Source organism: Chionomys nivalis, chromosome 1 (genome assembly GCF_950005125.1).
Source record: "Chionomys nivalis chromosome 1, mChiNiv1.1, whole genome shotgun sequence".
Taxonomy (NCBI): domain Eukaryota; kingdom Metazoa; phylum Chordata; class Mammalia; order Rodentia; family Cricetidae; genus Chionomys; species Chionomys nivalis.
This window is the reverse complement of record NC_080086.1, coordinates 187,795,236-187,808,816: the sequence shown is the minus strand read 5'-3', so window position 1 is coordinate 187,808,816 and position 13,581 is coordinate 187,795,236. Positions and strand designations below refer to the sequence as shown.

The 13,581-nt window shown below is 36.5% G+C and overlaps 1 protein-coding gene across 1 annotated transcript in view; it reads right to left on the bottom strand.

The window, feature by feature from the left end:
• Window positions 1-13,304, bottom strand: part of Ppp1r3a (protein phosphatase 1 regulatory subunit 3A) — a 58,649-nt gene extending 45,345 nt beyond the window's left edge. The window contains exon 1 of the mRNA XM_057790696.1: window positions 12,512-13,304. Within this exon, the coding sequence (XP_057646679.1) occupies window positions 12,512-13,296 (785 nt within the window). The 5' untranslated portion in view covers window positions 13,297-13,304. The remainder of the gene's footprint in view (window positions 1-12,511) is intronic.
• Window positions 13,305-13,581: the final 277 nt, after the last annotated feature.

Sequence of the window (13,581 nt, the reverse complement as noted above, 5' to 3'; positions counted from 1 at the left end):
GAAACAATTTCCAATGGTAAAAGGAGACATCAGAATACCAAATGTTTTAATTGTGGCAAAATGGGTCATATGAAAAGGAATTGTAGACAACGGATTTTCAGAAATAATAATAATGCATCTTCTAGAAATAACAGAAATAGGAGGACTCAGCCTTCAGGTTTATGTAGAAGATGTGGAAAGGGCAGACACTGGACGAATGAGTGCAGGTCTACAAGAGATAGACAAGGCAACCTGATACAGACGGGAAACGTGAGAGGGGGGGCCTCACAGGCCCCCATGGCAAACATGGTTCAGTCATTTCCAGTTACTACAGAGAACGTGACTCATCAGGACAATTAGAAAGCCCCATGCCTACTGTTACAAGCAATAATGATCAGAAAGATGAGTTCCGTGTGTTTTGGCAAACTTCTATAAATGACCAAAGACCAAAGCTGAGAGTGTGTGTAAATGGCATTTTTATTACTGGCCTGCTGGACACAGGTGCGGATGTAAGTATCATTACCCCAGAATCTTGGCATCCATATTGGCCTCTTTAGAATGTAAATGTTCAGCTCCTGGGAATTGGAACCCTATCTCGAGTAAGGCAGAGCACGAGATGGGTTGAATGTATAGGACCAGAGGGACAAATAGGAAAATTACGGCCATATGTAGCCAATATTGCAATGAATTTATGGGGTCGTGACCTATTACAACAATGGAATACCCAAATTAACATTCCTGCTACTTCTAGAGCCTATATTTCTGGGGATAATATTAAAAGATATTACAAACGGAGAAAACCGGCCATTCGGGCTGTACAAGAACAAGCAATTGATGTCCCTTCAGAGATACCAACAGCCTTGCCTTTAAAATGGTTGACTGAGAAACCAATATGGACAAAGCAATGGCCTTTAGCTGAGGAAAAGTTACAGGCTTTAGAACAGTTGGTACAAGAGCAATTAGATGCTGGACATATAGAAGAATCTACCAGCCCTTGGAATTCTCCTGTATTTGTGGTTAAGAAAAAATCAGGTAAATGGAGAATGGTGACAGATCTCAGGGCTATCAACAAGGTTATTCAACCTATGGGCCCTCTGCAATCTGGAATTCCTTTGCCCTCTTTATTGCCAAAAGGATGGCCTCTCATAGTTATTGATTTAAAGGATTGTTTTTTCACTATACCTTTACAAAAAGAAGATAGAGAAAAATTTGCCTTCACAGTGCCTACTTATAATAATTCTCAACCTTCGAGGAGGTACCACTGGGCCGTCCTCCCCCAGGGTATGTTAAATAGCCCCTCCCTGTGCCAATATTTTGTGAATCAACCATTGCAAATAATACGCAAGAAATTTCCCAAATCGATAGTATATCATTACATGGACGACATTTTGTTATCCGATTCAAACATGGATACCTTGAACAGACTGTTTGAAGAAATAAAAATACTTTTACCAAAATGGGGATTGCAAATTGCTCCTGAAAAGATTCAGAAGGGAGATTCTGTTAATTATTTAGGTTATAAAATAGGTTTACAAAAAATTAAGACACAAAAGGCACAAATTCGGAGAGATCGCCTACGGACTCTTAATGACTTTCAAAGACTATTAGGGGACATTTCCAGTCTACGGCCAGCTATTGGGATAACACCTGATCTAATAATTCATTTGAACAAAACCTTGGATGGTGACAAAGATTTAAACAGTCCCAGAGAATTAACAGCTGAAGCAGAAAAGGAACTGACGATGATTGAGGAAAAATTACAACAGGCACATGTGGATAGGGTAAATCCAGAGCTCGATTGTATTCTCGTCATACTACCGTCAAAAATTTCCCCTACAGGAATTTTAATGCAGAGAGATGATATTATCTTGGAATGGATCTTTTTACCACATAAACCAAGTAAGAAACTGAAAACTTATGTAGAAAAAGTCTCTGAGTTAATTATAAAAGGCAAGTTGAGACTTCGTCAACTAGCAGGCATAGACCCAGCAGAAATTATAGTGCCTTTCACTGCTGATGAACTAAAGAAATTATGGGAAGATAATGAACCATGGCAAAGAGCTTGTGCTAATTTCTTGGGAGACATTAATAACAACTATCCAAAAAGCAAGAGGCTTAACTTCATAAAGAGAACTTCTTGGATCCTTCCTCGAATCGTCCGTGATACTCCAATAACTGGAGCCCGTACGTTCTATACTGATGCCAATAAATCAGGGAAGGCAGGTTACAAATCAGAAGACTTGGGTAAGGTGGAACAAAGTCCTTATGATTCTGTCCAGAAGGCAGAATTATATGCCATTCTTATGGTGCTAAGGGATTTTAAAGAACCTATTAATATAGTTACTGATTCACAATATGCAGAAAGAGTTATTTTACATATTGAAACTGCTGAATTTATACCTGATGATACAGAACTAACCTCTTTGTTTATCCAGGTGCAAGATTTGATTAGGAACAGGCTTTGCCCTATGTACATAACACACATCCGATCCCATACGGGTCTGCCAGGTCCTCTAGCACAAGGTAATGCAGAAATTGATCAATTATTGATTGGTAGTGTGCTACAAGCCTCTGAATTTCATAAAAAACATCATGTTAATAGCAAAGGTTTGAAGAAAGAGTTTTCTATTACATGGCAACAAGCTAGGGAGATTGTAAAGAAATGCCCTACTTGCTCTTTCTATAACCAAACGCCACTGCCTGCAGGGGCTAATCCAAAGGGCACCCAAAGGAATGAAATCTGGCAGATGGATGTGTTCCACTTTGCAGAATTTGGCAAATTAAAATATGTTCATCACACCATTGACACGTATTCAGGCTTTCAGTGGGCAACGGCTTTAAGTTCAGAAAAAGCTGATTCAGTTATCACTCATTTATTAGAAGTCATGGCTATCATGGGTATACCTACACAAATAAAGACAGATAATGGTCCTGCTTATGTCTCTAGGAAAATGAAACGGTTTTTTGATTATTACAATATCAAGCATGTTACAGGTATACCATACAATCCTACAGGTCAAGCAGTCATATAAAGATCAAATCGAACTATAAAGGATATGTTGAACAAACAGAAAGGGGTGGAAAACACCCCCAGAAATAGGTTACATAATGCTTTGTTAACCTTGAATTTCCTCAACGCTAATGAGAAGGGAACATCGGCTGCAGAAAGACATTGGATAATGGAAAAGTCTACTGAACTAAATCAACCAGTTTATTTCAAGGATGTGTTGACCTCACAATGGAAGCCAGGAGATGTGCTGCGTTGGGGAAGGGGATTTGCTCTTGTCTCCACAGGTGAGGAAAAATTGTGGATTCCAACAAAATTGATAAAGGTTCGTTTTGATGAAGAGAAGCCAGTTGGGAAAGATAAATAACAATTCAATCACATGGATGGCAATCATACTGATGGTAAGTAATACAGATAGGTTGGGGGTAGGGTTCTCTTCTTATCTCCACAGGAAAATATCCATCTTCAAAGAATTTAAGGTACCCCTAATATTTAATTACTGATGGAGGGACTTGTTCTGTAAGTATTAATTTATATATATATATATATATATATATATATATATATATATATATATATGTCTTAAACTTTCTTTGTTTTTCCTCATATCTGTGTCTTTCTTTATATGTCAGTATATGTCCTTGTTGTTAATGTTTAAATTTCCCATAACAAGCAACAAATTTTCCTACAGTAATCTTTGAAGTTTCCAGGATGAAGATGGGGCCCCACAACATCAACTCCATCTGTTTTTTATGACGTCATGATTTTTTTTTAAAGCGCTAATATTAGACCTGTTTTTTGGTACCAACTACAAGAGACAATTTCGAATGGTGCACATTTTTGACAACACTCTGGTCGGACCTTCTCAAAACGCTCTGAGACTAGTTACAATTTTCTTAGGTCAAAGGTTAATTTGGAAATTTTACCATCATTTGCTTTCACAGGACCCCCTAAGAAGAACGTCGCCCCCATGTCAGCTAGAAGCAATCTTAGAGGACGGCATCCCCTCTCCCAACAGAGTTTGCCCTCAGGGTTGGGGACATCTTTTAATGGTTGGTTTAGGGTTGAGGGGATCGGGTGATATTTTTTTTTTGAAAAAAAAAAAAAAGAAGAAGAAGAAGAAGAGGAAGAAGAAGGGGGTAACTGGTTTTTTGGGATGATTGGTATTTGTGAATTACTGTCTATAGAAAATTGTACTGGTACTGTTTCTTGTATATTGATATGTTAAATATTGAATATGAGTGTTCCTACCTCTATTTTTGTATGAGTATGCTTATAACTTTGTCCATATTGTATTGATACATCTACCATATTACATTGTACATTTCTACCTCTGATACTATGACATTGTTTACAGTTGAAGATCATTGTCTTCATATATTGCACAGTTGTTTATTCTTTTAGTCTTCAAAGTTAGATAGGTATTGAGAATTATATGTTTGTCATATTTATTTTTAAGTTTATCAGGTCTTTTAGTTACATAGAGATTATATTTAGTATAGATAGTATGATCTTCAGCCTCTTCGAAGAGCTGTAGAAAATGGCCTTTAATCTAACCTAAAATTTCTATGCCAAAGAGACACAATTACTCCTGGCAACACCACTCTACTCCCGAGAGAACGTTGAGCACCAAAGACACTCCACTGGGAGCTTGTCTTCTTGGCAGAACTGGCCTTTGGGTTAAGAAAAGCCCATACCTCAACTTCTGACAAAGATACAGAATATCCCTAAGTGGATGAAACAGGATTGTCTTATCTTGCCAAGACAGGGTAGGATAGTCCTAAGAAAGTTCCTTGCCTTTAATAATGGTATGCCAGTTATGTTAGGCCTTAGCCAAAGTTGGTTGACTCAACATTGCAAACGAGACTTTGGGTGATTGCCCAGGTAGTCAGTTGTCTCTGTCAATTGTTGCACATTTTGGATATCTCTCGATTGTTAAGTAATATTTATTCCCTTCTCAGATCTTTGACGGAGTTAAAGATTATATAATTGTAGTTACTCTCTATGTTATTTAGACTCCTTGAGATAGAATGTTTAGCAAAAGTTTTGTTCTCAATATTGTTTGTTATATTTATTATTTGTTATTATTGTATATAGTTGTATTTGGTTTGGTTCTATCTTATTTAGACAAAAGGGGGAGATGTAGGGACATAGCCCCACCCATTGGGGGCGTGTTCGCCTCGGGCTAATGTTTACGGATAAATCTGCCGGGTGTGAGCCCAGCAGCCCTTTTTCTTTTGCTCCGCTTTTCCGGTACACCGCGGGAACCTGTGGTCCTGTAAGTTTATTTCCTTATTAAAGCTGTATATATCTATATAATCTGTCTACATTCATTTGCGCCACCACAAGATTCCAGCTCTTCACTTGAACATAAAACAATTTTTTTCTTATAGTATTAGAATTTTGTGTGTAGTTGCAGTCTGAATGCCACTCACAGCAAACACTGAACATGCACAGGAGCATGGAGAGAGAGAGTATCAAACCTTCTGAAGATAGACGTGTTGAACGCACATTTGGTCTTTGTAAGTAAATAGTGCAGAATATTACACCAAATCATTAATTTTTTGCATAACTTCCATTTGGTCTTTAAACACAGAGATATATGATTAACCCTTCAAAACAAATCACAGATAGGAACATGTTAATTAAGGATTCAGAAGAGAACCTGGACAGATTTGAACTCTATGCCTAAAAAAAAATGTTTGTTCCTTTAAGCACAGAGGTAACATAGATGCAAAGATGAATAATATATTTTCTATGAATAAAGGAATTATATTAATTTAAAATTTACTCCTCTGGTCATACATATAAATAGAAAGCAAGGTTGTATAGCTAGTGTTTTTTTTTCTAAAGAGCATCTTTTTGTTATAACTCATTTTAAAATGACCTAAACTTCAACTTCCCAAAAGATTAATATCCCCATCCTATACACATACACACACACATATATATATTAACTATGTATGTAGATAGATATAGATATTAACTATGTATTTAGGTAGATATAGATATATTAACTATGTGTGTATACATGTTAACTATGTATGCATATATAGAGATATATTAACTATGTGTGTATATATTAACTGTGTATGTATATATATTAACTGTGTATGTAGAGATAGATAGATAGATAGATAGATAGATATAGATAGATAGATAGATAGATAGATAGATAGATAGATAGATAGATAGATCTACAAGTGGCTGATTCTAAAAGTCATTTTTTCCACAGAAGCATAATCTGAGGTTTCCAGGTTAGTGTCAAATGCTTATTGAATGTGACAAAGTTAGAAACTATTTATATTCCCTTGGTGGTGGCAAAAGGAATGAAAATGAGGGGAAGTATTTCGCCATTAACCCTAGGCACAGAGTTAGGCCACATTCAAGAGGGTAAACTGGAATTTATCACCAGTCATTGAGATTACATTTGGGAATATCTCCAACTGTCAGTAACTTGGTTTGGTGAGTTGTGTGTGAGTTAATATGCTTCTATTTGCAGCTATGAAAATAGTATTATAATCTCATTTTTACATCTTAATAAAGTAATAAAGGCAAGATACGGTTTCATGAAGTTCAAACAGTAACTAATTAGAGAGGAAGTTGATTAGAAGTTGACTTCTATTGTCCTTTACTGTTTTTAGAAGCCAAATACACAGGACTGCTTCAGACCTAACCTTTTGCCACAATTATCCATGTAAATTTGCCTTGCACCAAACAGCATTCTGGACTCTAAAATTATCCATTTGCATTATCTTATTCAAACTCAGAGATCTCTGTGTAACTGATCTTGGTGAGTATATTAGAACCTTTATTAAACATGTCTATAATTAACGGAGGGAGAAGATGGGTTTGTGCAGGTGTGGGTGGGTGAGTAGGTGGGTGGGTGTGAGTGTATGTTTACATACACTGCAGGCAACATGACTACCGTGAAGGGTCAAATTGTAGCATATCTGTTCAAGTCCAACAAAAGACTGGACAGTCAAACCACCTGAAGTTTGCTCTGAAGTCCTTCTGCCAATATTAGTCTTATTGGTGGTTGGGGTAAAATAAAGGAACAGATTTAAAAGAAAGTGAAAAATTACCTTCTTATACTTCATGATGTGCCACGGTATGATGGGGTAGCTGGGGCTCTCTCTAACGTTACAGGTTGAAGATGAGCTCCAGTAGAGAAGATGGACCCAGACACTCAGAACAGTTTGAAATACAGTTGCAGCAGGGATTCCTTCTAGTAGAGGTTAAATAACACTGGAGGATGACCTCCTTCTCCTTTCTTCTTGCAGAAAAAAAAAATCACACTCATCTAATAGTAATCTAGGCTTATAAGGGCACAGCCTTCTATAACACCAGGAAGCCATGGAGCTTTGGTGGGTCTCCAAGGACAATCAGCAGATTGGCCTCTCACTGTCAAGCAGCTGGCAGCGCTCTGCACCCTCTTGAGGGGCCTGTGCAGCTGTGGTTTATGTTTCCATGTAGCCTTGCCAGAGGTCCCTCCCCTTAAACAGGTCCAGCTTCCACAATTAGTGTGTATTCCAAATGAGCTAGGTACGGAACCCATTAGGTCCCAGAGGCCTCATGGAGCTATTTACACTGCTTTGGACTCTTTCCAGGATCGCAGACTACGTGGGATGTGTAAATTAAGGAAGTCTCGCAGAGCAATGACTGTAACTGGAACATACACCGTGGCTTTAGCTCATGCCCATTTTCTATTGCTTTTCTTGGCTTCATTTTCACAATTTTATTGTTCTGAAAGACAAGCGTTCTGTATTTTTAAAACCACACTTTAGAAAGAATTTCTTTCTTTCCCTTTCCTCCATGTGCCTAGTTCTATTCCTCAAGCATGAAGAAAAGGGAAGACTAATCATTCTTTTCTTGGCATTAAAGCCACATGGGACTTTTATTTGCATTCACCTGGCCAAGTCGTAAATGCCATTCATCTCCTATAAAAATGGTTTCTTTAGTTAGAATAATAAATTGATTTCAGTTAATAAAATAAAAAGCCAGGTGAGTTCATCTTGTGTATAGTGGGGAACACGCATTAGACAGGTGTGTGGGAGAAGAGCAAGTTACAGGAAGGTCATTCCTCTAATCTTGAAGTCTAAAAATCCCCAGTCAGAAATATTTATTTGTTAATCTATGGCTTCAACTATATACTCACAGAATATGGGATTGACTTTGCTGGTTTTTCTCTCCCACATTCCTCTCTGCCCATGAGCTATTTTCTCTCAGAATCTCTCCATATCTTCATAGCCCCAAGTTTTTGCCTCATTTACCAGTTTGTTACTGCTGCTTAGTAACATCGAGCTTAACACACTGGCCCTGAGTGTACTGTAACTTAATTCTTTGGGAATCTGGACAAGGAAATCCGTGATGTCAAGGAAAGCAATGTCAGTCAAGGCTCGGGAAGTTAGTTATCAGATGAAGACTTGATGATGATTTTGATGGTGACAATTCTAGAGCTGTGGATGCTTAACTTGAATGTATTCAGCATTCATTTGGAACCGTTAAGGGTGCAATAGCATTTGGTTTTCAAACCAAACATCATAATGTCCCTACTAGACTAACATGACTTCTTAAAGAAAAGACATCTCCAACCACACAACTATCTATCGCATAATTTTTTCTCTCTAATTAAAATGTGTGTTTGTTCAATGCTCCAAATGCCTCTTTTACTCTTTCAAGAATGGTTTTCCAGGGCTGGAGAGATGACTAAATGACTTAGAAAATGTGTTGCTGAATCGGATGACCCGAGTCCAATGCCTGGAACTCACCTGGAGGATGGAGAGAACTGACTCCACAAGCAATTCTTTGACTTTCACATGTATGCTGTGATATTTGGCAGCCTTCACCCCAAAATGGTTTTAACAAAAAAGAAATAAACCTTTAATTTTCATCTATTAAATGATAGAATTTTAGCAGTTACTATTAAGTTTTTGTCCTGCTTTAAGTCACTCAAAAATATAAGGTGAAACACATCTCAAGAAAATTGATACTTTAAGTTTTCCTAAAGAATAAAATCTTACAAGAGGCAAAGGAATGCTCTCCACCTGAACATCTAGGAGCCATGAAATTAAAGGGCTGCAATTTGGGGCAGCCTGAGCCTTAGTGTGTGTTTTACAAATTTCAAAAGCTGAAGCTAGTCTTGGCCTGTTTAAAGCAGTTAAATAGGACTTTTAATAATTTACTAGTAAATTCCAAAAAACTGGAAACTATATCAAAATCATATATATAATATCCATTATATATATGCATGTATATATATATATATATATATATGGAAGCGTAAAGAATATCCCCCAATAGACCATTGCTACTCACAATAAACCAAGGAGAAAATCAATCCTACTTGCCCAAGTCTACATGTCTAGTCTATGGGAGATCTGGAACTTACCTTAGATATGCTTAATTTTCAATCTTTTAGTTACTGTACTGTATATTCATTCTCTTTTTAGCTTATTTAGATCTGCACATTGAATATGACTTGCATCAATGGCATTTCTCACTAAAACATTTGCTTAGTTTGTTAACTAGCATCTTCTGCATTGCTGCCTGTGTGGCAACACCTAATAAATACCCCATGATGTATGATGTGTGTCCTTCACTTACATTAGATACTGTCGGTCACATGCAGTCACATGTCTTTGGTGACTCTGATATTCTTTCTTTCTATATATTTCAAATCACATGGAGTAATAAGCCTCAAACGAAAGTAGACAACCCGCACCAGAGAATACATTTACAAACTCCAACCTGAGAAAAGTTTCCACAAAGAGAGCATCACACCTGTGTGGGTGACGGGCATAAGAACCTGTCTTGTTGCATGTGTGCCTGCAGTTTGTTCTATACTTATTAGAAAACATCACTCCTGTGTGGGTGATGTGCATAACAGAATTTGCCTTGCTGCATATGTGCCTACAGTTTCTTCTGTACTTATTAGAAGGGATTATTGACACTTTCAGAAAATACAGTCTCAGGGAAACCAATAGCAAATTAACTTTGGTATGAAAAGAAATTGAAATTAGTTGTTGCTCGGTGCACTAGGATAGCCTAATTTTCATTTAACTCTGAGTTATTTCACACACTATTCTTAATCTACATAAGAATCACAAATTCATGTATATTTCTATTCAATTTTTGTCTCATAAAAGAAATGTCCTCTAAATCAAACAGAGTAGAGAGAATAAAATGCTTTGCAAAATTCCTTTCCAATCTTACAACTATTTTGGGTGTAGGGAGAGTATTTTGGAGCTATAATCTTTTATCAAATGAGTACAAGTTTATTTTAACCATGGGTATATTTTATAAAATAATACTAATGGGGCAACCCTTTTCTTTCTTAACCAAATTCATCCCAATTAAATTCAACTGCACTATTCATTTAGAAATTTGATAATGTTTTTTTGTGTGAGTTCTAGGAATATTTGAAAGCCCATCGCATATAAATTATATCATGGAAAAGCTGTATAAATATTCTATTATGGCACATGCTGTTCTGAGGATCTGTCAGGATTTCCTTTATACACTCCATCTTGAGTGGTATATAAATCAGGTGTAAAAATTCATGTTGGACTGAAACTCAGCACAGAAAGCCTCCTCCAGAGGCGAATGCTTTCTTCAAAATGTGGTTTGAATTATGCTGGTCGTTTTTAAGTTATAGAAGTACAGAAAATGTATTTGTGGTTTTGAAGGAAAGAGGTTTTTCCATTTTCATAACTCATTAGGAAACTTTACAGGCCTTTAGACCATTTTGTGGTTTAGTTTTTCTCAGTCCTTTTTCTCCAAAGCAATATTAAAAACTGAGTGGTGTCTGCTATGAGCTGATGATCACCATTCTGAATAGAAATGTGTGTGGGGATATATACATATATATCTCCCAAAGATACCATGGCTAGAGTGCATAATTGGGCCTAGGTCTGTCAGCTGCCCTTTGTTTACTCTTGGTATCATATGAAAAATGGTCTATCACATGAAGACCTGAACTCAGTTCAGAATGTACTACTTGACATTGTGAAGTTGCATTTTTAACTCACAGAGAAAAAAAAAACTGAGTTAAGTACTGCTTCCTTTTGCCAAATGTTCTTACCTTCCTTAAATTCTGTTTGCTCTAACAGGCTCAGCCAATGACTGGCTGAATGTTTAAAAGTATTCAATAATTAAAAATGTATACGTTTTTGTGCAGAAGTAGTACCAATTCACTGAAATACATTTTATGTATAGATAATGTGGCTGAGTATTATTACAAACAACCAGGTTTTTATTTTAGCATATGTAAAATTTATGATTATATTATCTCTTTCAATAATATAAATTAAAAACTAAGAAAGTCTCATTTGGAGTGAGAAAGTCGGCCAAGTTCACACAGTAGAGTGAGATTCTTTCAAGTTACTTGAACATAAAATTGAAACTCCATTCTCTCATATATTTGAATTGCTTTAACCTATATTGCTTAATTCACTAATCCAATAGATCAACAATTTTAGTAGTTACTACTTAATGCTTTATTCATTAAAACACAAAATTGTTAATATCTTCTCGAAGTAACTTTTTAAAAGTTTCTGTTTAGTTCTTGGAGTCTGAGTTCCCTCTTCGTCATGTTAAACTATTCCTGGTGAAGTCACGGAATTATTTGTTTGGGGAATAGTTATGATGAATCACCTGGAGAATAATCAAACATTTGCCTGTTTCTAGCAGAGCAGCGGGGATTTTTCCTTTGGGATACAGTGAGGAACAGACAGTGATCTCCCTGCTCCTGAATGTTTTATCTGCTAACCTAGTGTCATGGAAATTAGCCAGCGCTATACTACAGAGTGAGCTGAGGGCTACTTCTATTTTTCAACATTAACAGAGAAGCAGGGTTACTAATGAGGGGTCATATCCCCAAACTCAAATCTGTAGAGCTGAATATCCTTGTTTCTATCTGGGTCATTTTTTTATTCTGCTCCATTTACTTTTACTAAATTGCTCTAATTTGTGTTCCATAATGTTACACTTACTATAATTTTAAAATGTTATATGCAATTTATACATCACTACAATTATCTTTTTGTTAGTTTATTATTAAATCTATTTCTCTCATGATTTAACCTAGTATACATTGTCCAAAACATCTTTATATAACCCACTCAGTCATTAAAATCATCATTCTAGCTTTGGAAAGAAAATATACACATTTTATTTTTTGAGCACCCAGTACATACTGAAATACAATTTTATGTTAGTTAAATATGTTTCAAAGTGAAGGATGGGCATTTAAGAATCATTGGAAATAAATATACTCTAAATAAAATAATTTCATAAACAAATCCTCTATAATTCAAGATTTGAGATCAAGCAAATAGTTTACACATCAACCAACCCACTTATTTTCCTTAATTTAGAATACTACAATGCTAGTATTTAAACAGCATTGACTTGCTAAATCTAACATTAATTTTTATGAGCAAGAGATTTTTGTTTGTTATTTTTATGTAACATGCAAAATCATGACATTTTAGAAACTTTCCAGAATGTAAAACATCTCCTCACCTTGATTTTACCTTTAAGCAGCCTTTTATTTGTCTACTCGAAGCTTCTTCCAATGGTTTTACTGGCTCCGGCTCTTTCCTTTTCTTTTGACAAACCAGTACATAATTGGTGCCATTATTATTTGACCAAAAGGTACCAACAGAAGTTTCATAGCGTATACAAAACTCAACTTTACTGCCATCTTTTTGATACGGAGGAACCAATGAAATCTTAAAAGAAAACTGGTCAGTCTCACCATCACATGAATTAGGAACATATTCTGCTAAAATGTCATAATGCGACTGCCAGTCATCCAAGGACATGCGCACATATACTAACTTCTGAAAAGAAATGTTCAGAACTCGAATAATGCCCTTCACACTTGTCGACCCGGGAAGGTATTCAGTTGACTCCAGCACTGCTTTCTGGACTTGAAGCTGTTCCATAAGCTCTTCTTTAGATGAGGGCAGTTCAAACAGTGGAGACAAAACATATTCTTCTGTGTGGAAGATGTTCCTACTTAAGTCAAAATCAGTTGAACTTGGTAAATCCCAGCAATCAAATTCTTTAACGGACACAAGACTGAATCCAAGACTGTCAGCAAAGGAAACCCTCCTGGACGCTGAAGTTGGGGTGTCCAGGTATGTGTCTTCAGAAGATCCCGACCCTCGTCTGCTTGGCTGAGGGGAGTAGCTAGGTTTGAAGGTCCCTTTAACTTCTTCATCTTCACACACAGATTCTGACAGATTAGGAACTTCTAAAAACTTATCTCTGCGAATCTGACAAGGTTCTTCAGTGGGCTCCATTGGGCTGTCTGATATCAATAAGAGAAAACTGTACAGCTAGTTGAGGCTGATATTTGAGAAACTGTGGCTTAAAATAAGTGTAAGATTACAGTTGACATTGCAAAAGAAGTCAGCTCTATAAATAGGTCCAATGGCTTGTAAACTATGCTAGCCTGCCTCCAAGGCCTTTTATATGATAGCGTCCATGCTGCTCTGGCTGGTGTCCTCCAGATTTAACTCTTGATGTTACAAGTCGTATTTGTTTAATGAGCACAGTTCCAGACACATAAAAATACTTTTTGTCAC